Genomic DNA, 21,577 nt, shown 5'->3' on the forward strand with positions numbered 1-21,577 from the left:
GCTTTTTCTGGGAGGAATTTAGCTGTGAAAATATTACAGTAAAAGCAACCGAGCGAGGTGAAGGCCGGTGCCAAACACCAGGTAACACACCTAATTAAGCCCCGAATAAAATCCTTATTTACACACCATATTTATCTGAACAACCGGCTTCTTCTGCCTGGAAACTACCTCAACAAATCAGAATCAAAGGTACGGCAAGACAAACTTTTCTTATGCTTGCTAGTTGTTAACAAGCTAGTTGTTAACAAGCTTCCGGTCCCAAAGTTTCTGTCGTTGGAGGGTCTCTCATTCTAGTCTTCAGTTCCCTTCGCAGATCATTGGTGGGATTCAGGTCTGGGCCAGTCCATAACTCCATTTTCTATGCCCACTTTATCCTGTTCAGGGTCACAGGGACCTGGAGCCAATCCCAGATTGGAAACCAGAGAACCAGGAAGCTCCTTGCTGGGATGACCACCACACCACACGTCGCCCTGAGCCATCCAGGTTCCATCCATGTTCCCCAAGTTTTTATGATGCTTTCCCCTGGAATCTGACTGTCGCCCTCTGTCCTCACGATGCCGTTTAGTCTGTTGATGTTTGAACCCTGGTATTTAGAGCGTTTAGATCCTTGGGATGGCGTCCTCGTGGCCCAACACGTCCGACCCATTCAGTCTCAGAACTGATGACTGAATGCTTTTGCGTGCCTCTCATGAGCCTCGTTTCCACTATGCAGTCCGGTACTGGTCGGTTCAGAACGGTTCGCTTATTTCAGTGTTTCCTCTACCACCAAAGCGTCCCATGGAACCCGTTACCATTCTTGTAACCCTTCTGCTTGGGGTACCTAGCACACAGGACCGTCTCCAGGCTCTGCTCTCCGGTGTTGGTGTGGAGGCTGTGCGAAACGAAAAAGATTTCCAGCTGATTGCTGCAAAAATGGCAGAGAGTGGTTTCAACCGGACTGCGAGCCAGTGTGGCATTAAGCTGAAGAAGCTTGGAGGTGGTTACAAATTATGGATGTTATTTATTATTTGCTATTTACGCTTCGGCACGCACTCCGCCCACCCCTGAGGGTCCCCTTTGTACAGTGGGAACGCAAGCTGACCCAAAGAGACCTGACCCATACCGGAAACGAGGCTATAGTCAAATGGAGTCCTCCTCGGCCGACCTCTTTGGAACGCCCTGTGTGGAGTCGGCTGAATCCTCCACCTTCAGACGCTGCTATCAGAGACGCTCAGATTCATCGGATCGACCTTGACGGGGATGCTTGGAATCCGCCTGCAGGGAAACTTTGGTAACCTTGGACAGCGTTGGACCTTTGAAACGCAGCAACATATGAAGCCAAAGTGGTCAGGGAAAGGTCGAAAAGGGATGAGACGCGGATCCTGTTGAGAGTTTGGGGAGGATGAAAGGGGGAAAAAGAAGAGGAGTACTTCCTGAACTTTGTTTTAAATGAAAAAAAAAAATCACATTAAAAAGCTAAATTTGTCAGATCTTAACTGTGTATAAAATGTTTAGATGTTATAGTTGAGGTATAAGTTAATCCTTTGACTCAAAGAACGAGAGTTTTGCTTCTCTTCTGTAATAACGTGACCAAGATTACATTTAGATTACTCTTTAGCTTCTTGTATTTGAACGGACTGGACTACTGGGTGAGCTTTCACGCAGTTTTTAAATGCATGAAAGCACATTAGAGACACAGGAGGTCTGTCTGCAGTATACAGCCGAGTATATTCAAAAACTGGTGAGACGAGAGTGAGATGAGCTGCAGAGTGTCAAGAACCAAAGCAGCGATAGCCAATGACATGTCACGATTGGCCGCATTCCTCAGAGTTCACAAAAAGCATTCATCTTTTGTGGAGTTTCTTATTTTTTGTTTTGACTATACACTGGAGACCCTCTGCAAGGCCGGGAGGCCAAAAAGAGTGAGAGCAGAGAGGAAACAAGTGATTGCAACATCTTTTCCATTTCAACACTGTTCGCAGTCCTCCTTAACGTCTAACATTGTTCAGTTTATATCTGCCTCGGGGGTTACCCTCCCGGAGTTTCTCAGTCGCTCACATGGAGAACAACAGATATTTACAAATGGACGCCTCCCGTCTCGGACGGTCCAGGGAGTCCACGGTGAGACGGATGCGTCGGGTTCAGGGTCGGGTCGAAGCTCACCGCTGCCACGCGAGGGATCAAGAGGCTTTTGTGAACTTGATGTTGTAAACATTGAGCAATCCGTTTACGAAGAAATGTTTTCACAGTGTTCCAGTCGACAGTTAATATCCTGACAAAATGTTAATCCTCATTACCAAATCACACGCATCCATCTTGGACAGCTTTCCACCGTCCGTTTCAGTTTAATTTGTCCTTTTTCACTCAAGTTAGGAGGAGGGTAATGATGTGCCACCACAGGGCTGCACAGAGACAAACCACCGTTGCACACTCACACCTCAGATGAATTTAGAGTCACCACTTAACCCGACATGCGTGTTTTTGGATGGTGGGAGGAGCCTGGAGCACTCGCGGAGAACAGGCCCCAGCAACGAAGCTGCCACGGCCGAACAGCCAAGCTTAAAGTTACTGATGGCTCAGGTGAGCCCGAAACATCCCATAGTTACGCTGCTGTAGGCCTCGACTCCCATGATGCACCTCTGTCTTCACTCTCCGTGTACATGTGACATCATCGGCTGTGTTCCAAACCGCATACTACATACTTGCATTCTACATCCTACATACTTCCATACTGCATACTCATCGATCAGACAGTATGCAGAGCGTATACCCACAATGCATTTCGCTCCTGCCCGAGCCAAAATCAGCCGGCCTGAAGCTGATTTCGCTTAAGCTCTAAACTCTGTAAACTTTAGCAACATTTGAAACATTTTCAGGTGAGAAAGTAGTCGTTTAGATCCCCAACGTGTTGAAAACCTGACAAAATACCGTCTATTTACAATTCTGTTCCCACGAATTCGGCGCTACTAAAGCTAGCCGCAGTGAGCAACGCACTTTCGGTTATTTTCACAAAATAAAATACCCGTTGCCTTTTATCATAGGGAAAGCCATTAAGGTACAATTGGTGCTTTTGTTTTGAAAACAGGAAGTGAACCTACCCTCGTTGTAGCTAGCTTGAAACTGGCGTTTTGACAGGAAATGACGATCGGCGACGTCACGTTACGTTGCATCTTGGGTAGTTTGAGTATGAGTAGTAACCTCATGATGCATACCCAACATTTCAGAGAATCTAGTATGCATCCGGGAACTTAAAAAAAGTTAAAGTTAGTAGGAGTAGTAGGAGAAGTACGCGTTTCGAACACAGCCCTAGTTGTCATTAACTCGTGTTTCTCTGTCTCAGCAGGTATCACTGCCCTGGTGTTACGGTGCTCGTTGTCCCCTCTTTCCTGTTCTGTTAACCCGGTGACTCGATGAGGCAGATGGGTGACCTTCCTGGTTCTGGTTCTGGTGGAGGTGTCTTCCTGTTAAAAGGGAGTTTTTTCTTTCCACTGTGGGCTCGTGCACGCTCAGGACAGGAGACTGGATCCAGGTGTGTTGGTTGCCTTAGTTACGCTGCTGTTTTTTTTAATTAGCTCAGTATGAATTGAACCAATTTGATTTGTTTGCTTGGATTATGACTGTATTACAACGAACTGGACTCTTTAAAGTGCCCTGAGAAGACTTTTGTTGCTACATAAACAAAACTGAATTGAATTTGAATTAAATTAAATTAAAACTTTTTGTTGAGATAAATTTGGGGTTTTCAGAAGCCAAAATATATTCACAATCACTGCTTATCCTTTAGCAAAGTTCTGCTGGGAAAACCTGCCTTTGTTACTTTGACACATACAACCAAGCTAAATCTAAACCTTTCTGCAGAGCTATGAGACTCCCAACATGGAGCAACTGCAACTCAAAGTCCATTTCAAAGAGTCGGAGGTGTTCACAGTCCCAGTGCAAAGCACATCAGCCCAGATGTTTTCCGCCCACACCCTGACTGGTCAGAGCTATAATTAATGCATCATAACCCTAAACTTTGAAACCCAAAAGATTTGGTCCACTACTTCTAATATATTACATTTCTAGAGGTCAATAGAAATGGAAATGTGATTCTCGAGTTCAAATCTTTGCGTTTTTACTAGGGCTGAGCGAGTTAACTCGTTATTATCTCGTTAACTCATTAATTATTTAACGCCGATAAATATTTTATCGTGCATTAGCGCAGGTTTTACTATTTATTTTATTATTGTAAAAGTCTGTTGCTCACAGGCTTTTATTTTGTAAAAGTCTGTTGCTGTCTGCTGCAGAACCGGAAAAGAAAGTAATCGGCGGATCCACCAAACATGGAGAAGGGTACGGAACTTTTACTCGGCCATTTTCATTTTAAAGTTCTTCCAGACGGCGGAGTCGACAGAACCAAAGTCATCTGTAAACACTGCCAAGTTGAATTGTCTTCTCAGCGTAGTAGTTCCAGTCTAAAATATCACTTAAAGGCAAAACACACAACTGATAGCAGCAAGTCATTCAAGGAAACAGACAGTGGAGCGAGGCTTCTACATAAAAACTACAGAAAGATGCTGATGTTAAAAGTGTGTTTGCACAACAAATGTTATGGCACTTTCATTCATATGGCAGCACATTTAAAATAAAACTAAATGCTAAAAGCTATACACTACTTTTGGATTCATTTTTGGATTTTGCGTACAAATGCGATTAATCGTGATTAATCAGGGAAATCATGTGATTTTAATCGTTGCCCAGCCCTAGTTTTTAGCCCAAATCTTACCGATTTCATTGCTACTCAGATTGCCTGTTTTCACAGCTTCTCATTCAGAGGCGTTTTCTGCTTATTTTCTATTAGCCTGTTAATATCTCGTGATGTTCAGGTAAACCCACTGGATAAAGCACACCACACACACACAGAACAGCAGGTTAAACATGATTTTAACACCACAGAGTGGACATTTTCTCATCTTCTGCATCATTACTTCTTCTTCGTCTCGTTTCGACTTCTGGCTCCGCTCCCTTCGTGCTGTTCTCCGTGTCCTCCTGAGCTGCCGGCGGCAGAACAAAGCCATGTGCTGACACCACATCAACATAGTCCAGAGCTCCTGTCATTCTCTCGAGCTACAGAAAAGCCCGATAAGCGAAACTGTATGACAGCAGGAAAACATGTCACCCTTCTGCGCCCCCCCTCTTACTCCATTTATCAACTCCGCCATGCCTGTGCTGATCCTTACGTGATGCAGATATGTAGGACTCGGGTTTGGCACTCAAAGGGAGACGACAATGTTCAGTGTGGCCTGTTAGAGAAAGCCAAAGTATGTGGGAACTGGGGTCATCATCCGTTTCTATCTGCTCAGATTCCAGTCATGTTTTGTGGAAGAGGCTGTTTCCCTTGGCTGTCGACAGATTCATAAACAGCAGTGCTGTGCACTGTGGGGAATTGGATAGTGTTTCCAACAGAGTCCTTCAGCCAATGATAATAATGATCCACTGTCAAGCAGAAAGTTTGGACTTATTATTTTCAGATGTGTCAAAGATAGTCATAAAATCTATTGAAACTCAAACTCTGGACAATAAATTCACCTGAGTTCAAACTGACTATTACTAACTGCCCCAGTCTGCTGCTGTGTTTGTCCTCAGCCGCCTGGCATGGCTGCGGCACATGGTGTACCCATAATTCATGCAACACCTACAGCTCAGCCAGTCCCATCTGGGTGGGAGCGACAGAATATTAAAGAAGCATGTCGAGACTTTTTGCAGAAAAACAGCAGGAGCTCCTCGGCTTTCCTCGCTTGTTTCTTGATCGCAAACTCCTCTCGCTGGAGATCTAATTGGTCTCGGAGCCACGGCCACCTCAAAAGAGCCGTGAAAGTTATTAGGGGCTCAATAAATTTTTGCATTTGAAAACATATTAGGGACTCCAGTTAATAGAGCACCGAGCTTGCCAATGTCCCCGCCGCAGCATCTGCAGCGACGCATATTTCTGCCTCGGCCAGAGCCGTCTGGGTGCATGTCATCCCTGTAATATGAGAACGACGGCTCATAGGCAAACGAGCGTCAACAGCAAAACAACCCATGAAACCTCGCTGTATGAGAAAGCCAGGGGGAAGCAGCGCTGGAGCCGCGGTCCAAGCGCCTCGCTGCTTCCTTCCTTCCTCACGCCAGCTGAGCCAAACTCTCAAGTCTGTTCCCTGCGATTAATTAAACCCTTAAAGAAGGGTTAATAAGCAGAGCGGGGCTGCAGTCTCGACAGCATCTGATGAGAATTAAGAGACGTGTGTGCTTTGGCACGATGACCCCGATGCCCTTTCCTTCAGCTCTCGCTCTGGGAACACACCTCTTCTTCTTGCCTTTATTTTCACTGACCGACTTCTGAACGCTGACCTCAAAAACTCAACCTCCTCGCCGGCTGAGAGGTCTCTTTTTCTAAAGGGTTATCCAAGTCTTTGCTAAAAAACACGTTGGGCACGGGGAGCAGGGCCGGTTTTTGCTAGGGGCGACCGCCCGGGGCGCACTCTATGTGCGAAAATAAATGAATAAATAAATAAATTAAAAGAATAAGGCCACACAACACAAACTGCTTCCAATCCAAATAAACTGTATTTCATTCCTAGAATGAACATAGACCCATATACCTTCATGTAATTAACTGGGTTATGTGAAAAATGTTAAAAAAAAAAATTAATCTGTGCAGTCATCTACGTGGATTTGTTTACGTCACGTGACTCCGGTTGATTGACGGGTGAACGGACGGTGTTAATGGGAAAAGCAAAGGTGATAATGTGGAGTCATCATGGATCATCATCATGGTGAAAGACCAAAGAAGCCATCAGGTGCCCAGTTTAGAAAGAGAAGAAGAGGAGAAGAGGACAAACGGGCAAAAGATAAAGGGATGCAGATTTTTATCAGTGACGTGAGTGACGTAGGCTATAGGCTATCTGTTAGCCTCTTGCTAATATGTTGCCATTAGCCACGACTGTATTTGATTTTTAGTTTTGCTGAACTACAATTAGAATCGAGGCATCATGTCATGCAGCTAATTTCACCCAAAGGCAACCTGGTCTGGTTTGTGTTTGTTTTATTGTTATGAGCTATATGCTGAATTAAATAACTTCTAATATACATTAACATGGCATTTTGTAAGCTACACTTTGTATTTAAGATTATATATATAATAAAATAATATAATATGTTGTTGTGTGGGGGAAGTCTTTTTTTTTTGGAGGGGGGGGGGGGGTCTAGGGCGCAAATCTAGCCAGGTCCGCTGCTGACGGGGAGAAAGACCCACAAGGCAAACAAAACAAGAGTGTTTCAGATTAAGAGAGGTGATGTTATCTGGATTTCTGAGACTGTGTCCCCCAAGCAGAGCACTCAAGCTCGGTTAACCTTAAGTCCCTCCATCCCTCCCACCTGTCTCCCCCTGACAGCAGGGTGAGCTGTGGAAATGACCGAGCTTTAACACAGCAGTGACTTTCTGTAAACACAGACACGCATCTGTTAGCCGCTCCGCTCTCCAACAATCACAGACGGCTTTAATCCTCCGAGTTCGGCGATTGCACGTTCAGTAAAAACAACGCATTAGCCTTTAACCCCACACTTGCATGACGAAACCCACCTGCGTCACGCTGGGACGTTTCCCCGTGTAACTGGGAGATGTGAGAAAGGGAAATTTCATTTCATTTGGAAGACAAATGTATGATTAATTAGCTGACAAGTGCTTTAACTTGATTGTCTGCACTGTGGGATTCATTTTAACAAGTATTTGGACCCATTTCAAGACCTAAAGGCTCATTTTAAGGGTTTCACCTCGTAAAGACGAGGTATTGCTTTCTGGCAGGGCCTCCCCAGCAAGGATGCTGCCAGCGTTTCTCTTCTCATCTCATATTAATATCAGAGAAACGCTGTAATATTTCTGATTGCAAAGAGTCACGGGGTGAAAACCCGAAAGAGACCATTAAATCTTAAGCGAGAGCTTGAAAACTGCCCCGCCGCCTGTTATCCTCATGCAGGTTATCACAACATCTCGCTGATTTGATTGCTTGAAGTGAACATTTATAAGGAGATTAGGAGGGGTTACTGACCAAACTCAAGGAAAGACGATAGGAAAGGTAAATGTTTGTGTTCGGGAAAGAGAAAAGCCTTCCAACATCACATATTTCACCCTCCATTATTCATTCCTGCATGTTTTTCTTCTTTCTTCTTATTGCTAAACTCTAAATAATCTAATCTTGAACTTGGAGCTCACGGATCCTTTTAATTCTACAAATTATTTACGGTAAAACTGGATGCGATTCCACACAAATCATCAGTTAAATCCAACTATTACACAGAAAATGCGTGTGTGTGTGGTGCAGCCATGAAATAAGAAGTCCCTGAACCTCAGCACTATAAATAACCAGCAGTGAGGAACATAAGGCTAAAAGCTCGAGCATCCTGGCAACGGATGAAACAGTTTCTTTGGTCCTCAAATGGATATGCTGGAAAAAGAAATAGAGCCACGGTATAAAGTAGTTAGTTTAAAGAGGAGAGCAGCATCTTCAGTGCACATACAAACCGAATAAATGACTGTGCAAGGTGAGATTTATAGGGGGGGGGGGCAGAATGTGATGTGTCCGGCTGGGAGTCGGAGAGTCAAAGGTGGGGTTGAACACACACAAAAGCATCAGTGTCTCACTTCTCCACCCAAACGCCACATTACCGAGTTTGTTGATAGTAATCCGTCCTCCGGACACTTTATACTGATCTAAGTGGACGGGCTGCTTATTTAACATCCACACTTTGTGAGCTCAGCAGCAACCCCGGGGCTATAATCCTAATGTGGAGGGCTAAGAGGCAAATAAAGGAGGTTTAAAGGTTTTTTTTTTTAAGGGTCAAATGTGTTTTAGTGGAGCAAAGTCTCCAGATAGGGACCGTTTAACCGCAGACTGCTTCTGAAATGTAGGCAGCGATGAGACATTTGCTGTGTCGACAGTCACAGCAACACACAGTGGTACCTACACATGAAAATTAAGAAAGATTAGGACTGAAAGGACCAATAAATGCGCAAAAAATAAAGCAAATTGTTAATTTATGCAATAACTAATGTGCAGAATGTCAAATAAGTTGATTTTTCTGCTTTTCTTTTGTATTAATACCCCAACTTATTTACTTTTCCATCTCATTTTTAATCTATTCTATTAATTTAATCATTCATTACTTCATATATTTATTCTTTGATCCCAGAATCTATAAGTACATTATTTTTCTCTAGTTATCAATCAAATCAAACTGTACATTTCTTATTTATAGACTCATTTATATCTTTATTTATTCCATTATTTCCACGTTTTCTTTCTCCATTCTCAGTTCTTTTTCATGGGGGGAAAGACTTCTGAGGCTTTGATGGAATTGCCTACCTGTGCATTCGTGCTGCAGGCCCTTGCCGTAGTATCCTTTCTCGCAGATGCAGTCGTACTGTCCGGTGTGCGTGCCGCACTTACAGCTGGCCATCAGGTCGCAGCAGTCCCTGCCCGCCTCACAGAGAGCGGAGCAGCGCGACAGGTCGTCCTGGATGTAGCTGCCTGTGGGCAGGTCTGAACGCAGGGAACAAAGACCAGATTTAACTGCTTGGAAATGACACAGTTTTAGGTGTTTTGGTTCACTGGGGTGTTTAACAGCATCATAAAAGGGATAGTTCGCCTCTTTTGGCATGAAGCTGTATGACATCCCATATTACCAATATCATTTATGAACATTTTCTTACCCCCTGCTGCGTCCTGTGAGCCGAGCGAACGACTTTGTGATGCAAATGTATTACTCTTTTGAACGCATATTGTTTTGAGAAGCAAAACGCTTTATTTTTTAAACCCCAGCCAACTAGCCGGACTACCTTCGTCAATGCCAAAACGAGGCTGGAACTCGGGTCACAGGACGCAGCAGGGGGTACGTCAAATTTAATAAATGATATTGCCAATATGGGATGTCATACAGCTTCATGTCAAAAGAGGCAAACTATCCCTCTAAGGTTAGATAAGGTTGAAAGGCCGCTAAATGGGCAAAAATCTGGCAGCATTAGTGACGTTAAGGACAAAATATATCCAGTAAAGTGAAGAATTTTCACCCCATCAGAGACATCTAAACTGCAGAAATGCATCAATCAAACACACAATTAAAAAGAAGCTAATTACGGATCCATAGCAAACCAGGCCCAAAGTGGGCACCTACACTGGGTCTTTGATGCTGTCACCGTGGTTAAGACGTTGATTCAACCTAACTCTCTCGATTCTTTTCTTTTTTGGGAGAACTCCAGGATGCCCCGAAAGGGCTGCGATGTCTCTGGCATAATTTCAGGATTCGTGTGGCTCCACGTCTTTAAAAAAAAAACGAGTGCCTGCTTTGAAGCTGGTGTTGGCAGTCGCATCGGCAGAGTCAGACCGGAGGCTAAGCTGATCATATCTTATGCACTGGCTTTCCTTTTCACAGCCTTGTCCTTGTTCTGTCTCACTGACTTCTGCTACTGCACCGACATCTAGGATTTCAGACACTGCGTATGTGAACATGCACGTTTAGTACCTGCTAACGCATGTGCGTGATTTACAGCTCACTCCACACTTGGCGCTGCACTCAACTGTGATGTTTTATGGTGATATTTAAAAGTTTAAAACCATGAATGAATCCATCTTTTAACCAAATTATGGGAAGTCCCCCTTTAACTGTGGGAAAAAGGGCTTTTTCTTTCTTTTGCGTGGAAATGAGGTCGATTGGCGGCTGGCAGAACAAAACAGAGCAGAGCGTGTGAAATGCACGTTGTCAGATTCTATGTGAAATATAATCTGCTTCCTTTTAAGTAAGTATTGAATCCTAACGGGGTCAAACGTGTTGAGATTTTAAGAAATATTGCGGCTGGTGAAATGGTGATTATGGGAGTGCTCGAGCTTCAAAGACCCAGAAAGAGCACGAGAAAGCAGTTTCAGCTTCTTTTTACGAGACCATAAGTCACATTTTGACCACTGTCTTCAAGGAACGAAAAGGTCTCCTCAGAGCAGGGTTTTCTCCTTTTCCAAAGGCCTGTAATGAACATTAAAATCAATCCAGTGTCTGCAGTATTAAGGTTGAACGTTTTCGTGTTTATACGAAGAAACAAACATTCCATATAGAGCAAAGTAAATTCATAGATCTGCATGGAAACATGTTATATGTTTGAGACAATAGATGATTAAAACGTGCTAAATGGCATCACATAGATTGAACAAATGGAGCAAAAGCCGACCCCCACCATCATAAATACGCCTACCACAATGGCTAGCAACTTTGAATAGCAACTAGCTAGCAAACGGTTCTGCTTACATAACAGAAATACATCTTCCCTGAATGCGAGGAATTGCAGAACTTGTCTGAAAATGGATTATTTTGTGGACAATGGAGCTGAAACGCGGCACCACTGTGGATCTGGTTTAGGATTTATGCTCAGTGGACTGGAGGATGAAGTTACCCATCTCATACCATGGATCATTCAGGACCGTATGTGCACACACTGGAGTTAAATAACACATTGCACAGTTGTGGTTGTGGTCAGTGGACGTTTGATGGATTGATTTCGTGCAGAGCCACGCTAACGGAGGGTTGAGAATCACTACCAACACCCGGCTAATTTTTCACCTGTTTTACAAACTTCAACAGATGAACCGGTACACTGCTTAGTAAGTGTGAACAGGCTGGGATCTATTCTGTTTTTATGGAATAAAAGATCACAGATGTTCACTTGATTTGTGTTTAAGAAGCACTGGAGGGCTTTCTCTGGTTTCTTTTGCTCTTTGCCTCCCCGCGCGGTCGCGGGATTTAACACCTCTGTCATAAAAACAAACCTCTGTGTGAGCCCTGCACACGCACAGCCATACACGTGAGCTTTTTGTCATGTGTAAGAGGCCATAAACACACTATCAAAAGCCCCCAAAATGTCAAGCAACTGTAGAGCAACATGGTGTGTTGCAGGGCTGGAAACCCAAGTAGTGACCTGTGGTGTCTCTTACAGTATTTATGTGCATCACAAAGCTTTATGTACTTCAAATACAACACTATTTTAATACCCAGTAGTATGATGACCCTTTTATCTTATTCGATTTTGTTGTATTTTATTGCTTTTATTGTTTTTATTTGTTTTTACTTATTCTTCTCTATTTATTACCTTCTTTAAAGCATTTTTGGTACACCGAAAGGATTCTGTAAAGGGCCGTATAAATAAAGTACATTTACATTTACATTCAAAACCATTCAAACAAAGTTCAAAGGTCAACAAACTTCTCTCGTCTTGCTTTAAAGGGGAACTCCGGGGCATTTGAAGCGCATTTCCATTGCTAGAGGTTGTCAAATACTGACAGTAGGACACAGAGAGGTGCAAATCTGCGCTCCCTGTGTGGAGATCGCTCTGTTCGCTCAGCCTGTCATGCGAGGCTAATACGTGGTGGCTAAGGGGCAAGCGCTAACCCTTCCACGTAAAACAACAACTTGCACACAGCAGAAACGTCACACCACTTTATAAACCATCCGACAATAAAGTCACAAGCCTTACCATCAAAACCATATGCATGGTTCTCACATTACTGGCATGGGGACGTTACAAAACAACTTTATAAACAGCATGTCACTCACCGGCTGGTTGTAGGCTCGCGCATGTGAAAGCCCAAAAGAGTCGATGGAGAATAATCCCATATACAAAACAATTATCTTCTCTAGAAAAACTGCGCTCAAGTATTTAAAACATTACAACAATACATACCCAGTAATATTCTTGTAATGTTTTAAATACTTGAACTCAGTTTTTCTAGATAAGATAATTGCTTTGTATATGGGATTATCGTCACATGCGCGAGCCTACAACCAGCCGGTGAGTTACATGCTGTTTATAAAGTTGTTTTGTAACGTCCCCATGCCAGTAATGTGAGAACCATGCATATGGTTTTGATGGTAAGGCTTGTGACTTTATTGTCGGATGGTTTATAAAGTGGTGTGACGTTTCTGCAGTGTGCAAGTTGTTGTTTTACGTGGAAGGTTTAGCTCTTGCCCCTTAGCCACCACGTATTAGCCTCGCATGACACACTGAGCGAACAGCGCGATCTCCACACAGGGAGCGCAGATTTGCACCAGTCTGTGTCCTACTGTCAGTATTTGACAACCTCTAGCAATGGAAATGCGCTTCAAATGCCCCGGAGTTCCCCTTTAACATCATCTTAGGATGCTCATCAGCCTGAGTGATATTCATCCCTGATTCTTACCTTCGTGCAGAGCACGACGAGCCAGTGCCTCGAACTCAGCAAAGTTGTGCACCAGGTAGCAGTGTTGGTCTTTGGGGTGTGAGGCCATGTCATGGAGCTCCCTGATGTTCCCCTGCCAGATGCCCAGAGTGAAGATCTCCACACCCCGCTCCCTCAGAGCTGCAGCCACTGGCCGGGGGTCTCCACCGTTTGAGTAGCCGTCGGTGATGAGGAAGATGACCTTGGTGGCATTACCGCGGGAGTGACGGAGGATTTGCTGTAAGAAAACAGAAACTCGTAAGTCGGAGGGTTAACTGAGTTCATGTTTAATATTTGTAATAAAACCTTTCACATTTGTTTCATGTTGGTTGACGTTTGAGGCGGATTTTTCAGGATATTTGCACAGTTACAGTCATCTTAACGGTTTTATTTTCCACCTAATTTGAGCAATAGTTTCACTTCTTATTTCTGTCTTTCTGTGCATTTTTTTAAAATCTCTTTGCCATCATTCTGTCCCTTTTCATGGCTGCTAAGTGTCTAGCTTTCATCATTTTGGCATCACTTGGCAATCCGAGTATAATTTTTGCTGTTTTGGGTCACTTTCAGTAATTTAGAATGTCCTTGTGGCGTTTCTACGTCTATTTCAAGGAATCTTATGAAACAGTTTGTGTTTTATTCTGTTTCTTTTGTCTTATTCTGGTTCTTTTTCTTTGAGTTTCTGTTCATTGTAAATCTTTTTGGAGCCTTTTAATGTCTCTTTTGAGTAATTTTTATCTCCGGGTGGTTGCTCATTTTTGTGTTTGTGGTTATTTTAAATCTGTTTGAATTATCTTTATCAAATACTTTCACCATAATTAAGAGTTTCTCCTCTGGATACAAACTATAAGGGTTCCCTTATACTATTCAGGGCCTATTCAGTAATCTATAAAGTACATTTCCCAGTAAATGAAACCCATAATAGCCGCTGCACATGCAAAGAAACAGCAAAATTAAGTTGACAGGCGTGATGAAACTACATCTTATTTAATATAATCATGCTGTCACTTCAAATGTTGTAAAGTTTGACCATTTAAACGTGCACATAGCATGCATTGGCATGCATACTATCATGCTACCCAAACAACCTCAGTTTCAGTGACAAGACTAAGTTGAATGACGAAAAACGTCACACGACACCACTAAAAACAGCCCTCAATTCTAGGGTTCCTAAAAACCCTTCATCAGCAAAGCAGGCAACAAGGGTAGGATGAGGAAAAGGGACCAAAAAAAAGGGATAAATCTCTACAATTGTAATTATTTCTCCTTCTCCGACTATGTAGCTGCTGCCAGAGGTCTAAAACCACCAGAGGACACTGAGCACAGATGGAGCTGCTGTGTATGCCACCGGCTACAGTTCTCAAGCTAACTTTAGCCGGCGTTTACAACCCACCACATACAATTAGAAAGGACATTAAAGTCAGACAAACATGTCTTTATTTTCAATATCGTCGAGAAAAAGACTCCAACACGACAATCTGCTGAATGCAGACCGTACGTGTGTTTTAAATCAGGTTAAAATGAGACGTAAAGAAGATCAAGCTATGAGGCAGATGGACGATGAGAGAAGGAAAAGCGGGACAGATATCCATTCGCTGACTGGCTCAAAAGAAAGGAAGGTGGTTGTGCTCAAGAATAAAAAAAGAAACAAAGGGATATTACTTTATTCTCTACCCAAGCAGGATACAATAGCTCCACATAAGAGAATATTAGGGGTGAGGAGAGAGGAGACACACAAGGGTGTGACCACAGAGGGAGGGAACCGGAGCAAGACTGAAAGCTCTGGGCTTTGTTGTCTAATTGGCTGAACTTCAAGCAGCTCTGGTGTAATTACAGAGCCCACGCGGCAGAAAAGTAACGGAATAAAACAAGGACGGAGAGAGAGAATAGACGAGAATTAGAGACCAGTTTCTCTGACTCTCAAAGCTCCGAGGTGCCTGCTGCTCTGGCTCTCAGTCTGGTGAGAATCCCGGCTGTCAGCACTTTATTCTTTATTATTTACCCTCCTCGGAGCCGAGCACCGACTGTCAGCGCGGCTGCGTTAGCATCCCAGGGTTAGCATTTGGGCTTTTTCTTAACATCTTTTATTAGGCGTCTACTCAAAGTGGTGGTGGGCCACGGTGGTTTCTCTGTTAGCCTTGAGCCGGTGGCTGGTGTGAGAGACTGTGGAGATGCCACCAAACGGAGCATACGCATGCATACCCACTAATAATAGCCTCCCGAACAGCCTCCACATATTTTAGGTCAGAGTATTAACATAAAGGCGACCGCAGGAGCCAGAGTGTGGGAAGGCGCTGCCCTTTACAGAAACTCTCAGCATGCACCTTATCATTCATGGTATACACAAGGCAGAGCAGTAAATCATATATACTGCCAACCGTGACAGCTGCCGAGTGAAATACATCTTGTGTGTACGACTATCAGGTTTTGATAAACAGAGAGAACAACTCGTAAAACATTGTGAGAACAAAGATGGAAGAAGATAAATAAATTCTGACACTTAAGCTTCAAAGAGTTCGCCACCAAACTGTGGAAGTTATGGCGGATAAAAAACTTTTAAGATCCTTCTTAAACCACATAAAATAAAGACGGTGAGATCATTTTTTCTGACAGCCGCATTGAAGCTGCATCATTTTAATGCAGAAAACTCAAACTGGAAAGACACAAGCGCGGCGAGAAGAAGGCAAAAGAAGTCGGATTTGCCTGAGAGTGCTGAACCGATCTGATGCTGAAGCTCGACTCGAGTCCAGATGTGGGAACTTAGCTTTAGCTTCTCGTACAAACAAAGCAGTACTTCTCGTTGTCTTTTCTGTTTTTTACTGATACAAAAAAGAACTATCACAGGACAATAAAACAACGACAACATTTCAACTCGAGATAGAAACGTTTGTTTTTCTAACTGAACATTTTCTTCTTCTACTATTCGAACCTTTACCTATTCTCAACTGACATATAAACAAAGAAACGCCCCCTTGTGGTCTAAACATGTAACACCACATACAAGAATAAATCAAATCAGGTTTAGAAATAACTGTTCTTTTAATACTGTTGTGTTCACTCCTCCAGGGAGGTTGTATCTTTTGTTTTGATCGCATCAATTTGGGTCTTGACGAAAGCCGGAAGTGAAGTAGGATAAAACGGGAACTTCTTTGCCGTCATTAAAGGAAGCATACCAGCTACATGAAGCCGAAGAATAATTTCAATAACATTCTAATACAATTGCCCAACGTGGTAAGTTCATTTTAACGTTGTAAAGAATCGGAAAATGTGTTTTTCCTGCAATGGTTGTTTGGCAGATTAGCATTATGCTATTAAAATATACTAGCTGTTTCTAAGTGTTCTGTAAGTTAGCGGCTAGTTGGCGGGACGCTAGCACTTGTGTAGTGCATTAAACAGGTTGTGGGTGATGTGTTCAAAGGGGAAATATATATGGCTTATAATGTTGTGAAATGTGAGTCAAAGCCAGCATCATATGTTTTCCTGTGATGCTTTAAAACGTGTGTTTATTTGAATATTACAAATGCTAAATATTGTAAATTTATTTGTTTACAGTTTGACCGTGTAATGCATAAGGCAATAAACGACGACAACAACAACAAAGACTAGCTTATATTATTCGTAACAAATACTATCTATATGATATTTAAACTAAATCTGAATGTGAATAATAATGATTAAAGATACAACACCAGACATTGTAAACAAGCCGGTTAAAGGCTGCTGAGGCCACTCGTCTCATGCTTCGCGTGCTTTTGAGGCCCCCTGAAAGGCTAAATGTCAGCCCGAGGCCGATGTCATTCATCCTTTGCATCTCTTGGATTACACGTTTGGCAGACTGCTGGATGTACGGCACAGCTCCAGAGACGGCATAATCGGCGCTCGGTGATGGGACAGTTTAAGTGGATCTGGTTTCGGGCCAACGGTATCCATCAAAGCGGTGGTGATAGTGCAGGGACCAGCAGGCCTGGAGGGGATGGTGGGAAGCGGATCTTGGCAGGAAGCAACGGAGAGATGAGCAGCCCACTTAGAGAGTCGATGATTTTTTCTTAAGGTCTACAGGAAAGTCGCACCGTCTTCCACAAACACAGGACTGCACACCCTGATGCTAACCCAGACCTTAACCATTAACCACTGACGGCTCATGCCTCACCCTAACCTCGACAGTTCAAAACTCAGTCCAAACCGTAACCAGGATCTCAGAAATGTTATTCTGCCTCATGATGACCACGGCTACTACTAGAGAGGTCCGTATGAGGTAACAACAACAAGAACACACAGTAAACCGTGCACACCACAGTCCAATAAAAAAAGATAGACTCCATTTAGTCCATGTCTCCGTACTCTGTCATCATGACACACAGGATTTCCTCTTCTCCGAAAGCTACTTATTTACAAGTTAAAAGTCCAACCTGAACTCTAAACCAGAGCTTTCAGTTTCAGGTTTTTTTTTTCCTTTCAAACGGTTTCCTTCCCCGGGCCATGAGAACACCAAACAAACCCTGATCTGGGTCTTTATAAACGTTCTGGTGCATCACAGTTCGTGCTGCTGCTACAGGTCGCTCCCTTTCCAGCCTCCAATAATGCTAATAAAGCTCCTTGTGCAGCTCCTTCCCCCAAAGGTTGGAGGGTACAGTGAGTCCTTTTCAGTTTCCGAGCACCTATTCAGCTCGCTTGTCACTCGCCTGATGTGAGACACACATTTGCAAGCACGGTGACGTAACATGCATCTAGAAAACCTGAATACTGGCCCTTTATTTGGGTGACATTTTGTTAATATAGGCTTTTTGTGCCAATATTTAACCCTTTTGAATAGCAACAACTACCTCCATACAAACCAGGTTATGACAGCTGCCCAGCCTGCACAAATTATGCACAAATTTGAACTATAAGTGCATTATCAAGCAGAAACGTTCTTCATATATGGAAGAGCTCATCGAGGCTGAAATACTACACGAAATGCATCTTTTTAGTCGTTATATTAGATCCACCCAGAGTACATTATATCTCACATCTATAACAAACACAATCTCATGAGATCGCTCAAGAATTAAACAAGTTACGGTCAATTTTTGGCGCTCAGATGCACAGCAGCAGCATCCATTGTTTATGCAGCAGTGTTGAAAGAGGCGTCGGGGTTTTGTCCATCTATGCAAAGGTAAGGTACCTTACGGAAGCCCAGAGCGGACGTGCTACGTATAAACTTTTTTCTGATCGTTTTCTGGAGATAACGACTTAAATTACCGATGGTTTTCGAGGCCACTTTTTCTCCCCAGTCCGCCCCTGTTTATATGTGTTTATATGTATTTCCGGCAAAGGTTTTTACCCATTTTTACCCCCCTTTCATTGAAAACTGAATAAAGTAGCCTTTGAATCAAACATGGAATGTGGAGCATTTGTGTAACAATTCTGCTTGTGAAAATGCACAAAGCAAATCCCGCTGGTGTGACAAGCAGAGGCGCACCTTGTCAACAGGCAAGGCAGGCAACTGCTTGGAGCCCCGAGCCACTAGGGGGCCCCCGAGAGCTGAGGTGCATTCAATCAAAGATTGTCTAGTTACTTTATAAACTGTCTCAAACAGTGGCGAACGTTCGAGGTGAACATGTTTTCTTTGAACAGTTAAATTTAAACGATTTAGTCAAAGATTGTCTCGTTAACATGCCATTCTATAATTTCATAATTGCATTGTTGACTTCATCAAACTCACATAGAGTTCCACTGTAGGCTATGTTCGCGGAGAACTAGCCCCCCAGAGGGTTTGCGATTGTTGGCAACGTTTGCCGGAAATTCAAGGCTAGTGGAAAATAAAAACCATACTTACGAAATCGATATCATGAACAGCTTTACTTGTCACAAAGAATCTTTAAATGAACACAATTATTATTGGATGGCCAGCTACACCCGGTAGATAAATAGCAACAGGCGAATATCAAGTGCCAACGTAGACAACATAATCTTTTTTAGTTATTTATTTATTCTTTACATGTATATTTTAAAAATAACAATGTTTTTCATGTTTGGAACATGTTTGGAATTAAAAAGAGGTTTTATTTCATACATTTTTCGTTGGTGTCAGATGTTTTGGTGACGAACACCGGTCGGTAGGCCCCTAGGATTTTTTTGCTTGGGGCCCCCACAGACTCTAGAATCGCCACAAGCATTTCGTTATCTCGAGAAAACGATAACGGCACCTCTCGTGCATCATTCGGTAACCATGGAGACGGCCTGGTCCCCTCAGCTGGTCACTGATGAAGTCGACTACATCAGCAGGATCACTGAGGTGTAAACGCCTGTTGAGCTGCAGTCGAGCCGGCCGTCTCCTTAAATGACGCGGGCCGATATGAAAGTTATCTCTACAAGACAAACAAATTGAGAACACATAAAATATAAACGGGGGCGGACTTGGGAGAAAAAGTGGCCTCGAAAACCATCGGTAAATGAACTCGTTATCTCGAGAAAACCATCAGTTTAAAAAAAAAAAAAAAAAAAAAACACATTCCCGGTCCAGCTAAAATCATGAGGCTGGTTCCTGATGCAGTGCACAAGGTTTTTCTTCCTTCTATTTTCGTTAGCTGATGGGTTCATCTGCCCTGCTGGTTAGTTGTTTTTTTCATCCAAGCTTGAAAGCAATCTATTTTCCCACCCTTAGAGGTTTTGTTCCCCCCCCCGGCTGTCAATCAGGGCCTTTGATTGGTGCACGGACGGCCCGGGGCTCCACACTCAGCCTTTTTTCAGCCTCCATCCTCTGATGTGCCGCCTCGTCGTGTCCTCCGGTAACAGACGTGGTTAAGAATCTGAACAATCACGCCCACGATGGAGCATGTGATTAAAAAGCGAGCATATTTTTGGCCTGAGAGGAAAGCACAACTCTGGATAATTCGTGAAGTGCGTCAGAAAGAAGAAAGCAGGCGGGCAGAGTCCTGCACCACCACGAACTTCTGCTGGATCAGAACAGATCTGTGGGAGGTATCACTCTGTTCTGTTTGCAAGGAGAGGAGGAATACCACACTTGGTCTTCCTTTTTGCCCCAATAAAAAAAAAAAAGATGGATCCTCACCCTGAGCAACCCCAAACAGATGTTTATACGACTGGAACTTCAAAAGCAGGCATCTCATTGCATTTGGCAGAAGAAACCTTTCCACACCTTGAGGGGGCTAATGACGGTGCCAAGGCTCCACAGCTGCTAATCAAAATCTGTTTTATTCATGGCAGCTATAATGAAAGATGGATGACGACCTCATTTACTCATTTCTCCTTTTGCAACAATAATTGAAGCAGTGAAAAAGAAGCAAGTCCACACTTGGTTCTAAGATAAATGTTTCTTTGTGTTTATGCGTTTTGTAACTATCGAATTAAATTACTAATAAACCGAGTGTTTTTTTTATATATTAAATATATAAATATGGCTCAAATGTGTTTGTTGATGATCTCAAAATGCCCCAAACGGCTGTTTTTCTTCTTCCATTGTTTTTATCTGTGAATGCATCTCGATGCAAGAGGCGAGCCTGCATACTATTATCTTATATGGTCTTTCACTGCCCTGAGATCCACCTTGCAAAAACAAAAAACTTTAATCCACATTCCACAGAGGATGAGAAAAAAAAGGAACCCGACTGCATCCGTTCGGAAAGCTCTCTCCCCATCGGTCGGAAGTCGGGCTGCTTGTTTGGACAGGCTATCTGTCCTTAGCTTGGGTGGTAAGAATAACAACAACAGCTCCGCAGGGGCCCAACGGAACAACACTCACACACACGTTCATGCGACTGCAGACACCAGATCCAGCTTCGGTGTTCCTGAACATCACACGGAACGCATACTTTGGATGCTCCAAATAAGCGAGGCCACAGTTGAACTCTGCATTCCACAAAAGAGAAGAAGTCTCCGTTTCTGACTCACTTCACGCCTCAGAGACATTTCACACCCTCTTAGGATGAGGATTGCAGAGTTTATTCTTCATTAAATGTTGGTTGGATCCCATCTTTAAGGCAAATGAACGGCTTTGACTCGAGCGTGCACATGCAGAGCACATGGATTTTCCTCTTCTGGATCCACCGGTGAAAAATTCTCCTTCAAGCTTTTGGTTCCAGTTGTTCCATGCTTCCCCACATGTGGCACATCATCGAGTTAATTTAAAAAAAAAAAAAAAAAACTTTCCATGCTCCGTCTTTGCTCGGTATGCAGCAACGAGGCTGACGTGGTGGGGGTAAGTGGATTGGTTTCCACATAAAGACGGCCACCCAGCTGCGAACGGTGAATGTTTCATCCTTCGTATCACAGGCCGTTTCAGATAAAACAAGCTGATAAATGTCTCTGATTCTGATGCATTTCAGGGGAAGCTTCCAAACCCAAAG

General features: G+C 43.3%; 1 protein-coding gene across 1 annotated transcript in view; it reads right to left on the minus strand.

Annotated features, from left to right (window-relative positions):
• Positions 1-21,577, minus strand: part of svep1 (sushi, von Willebrand factor type A, EGF and pentraxin domain containing 1) — a 149,400-nt gene that overhangs the window by 94,894 nt on the left and 32,929 nt on the right. The window contains exons 2-3 of the mRNA XM_075451446.1: positions 13,215-13,470; positions 9,360-9,536 (exon numbers count right to left, since the gene is read on the minus strand). Coding sequence (XP_075307561.1) covers positions 9,360-9,536; positions 13,215-13,470 — 433 coding nt within the window. The remainder of the gene's footprint in view (positions 1-9,359; positions 9,537-13,214; positions 13,471-21,577) is intronic.

Source organism: Odontesthes bonariensis, chromosome 19 (assembly GCF_027942865.1).
Source record: "Odontesthes bonariensis isolate fOdoBon6 chromosome 19, fOdoBon6.hap1, whole genome shotgun sequence".
NCBI classification, from domain to species: domain Eukaryota; kingdom Metazoa; phylum Chordata; class Actinopteri; order Atheriniformes; family Atherinopsidae; genus Odontesthes; species Odontesthes bonariensis.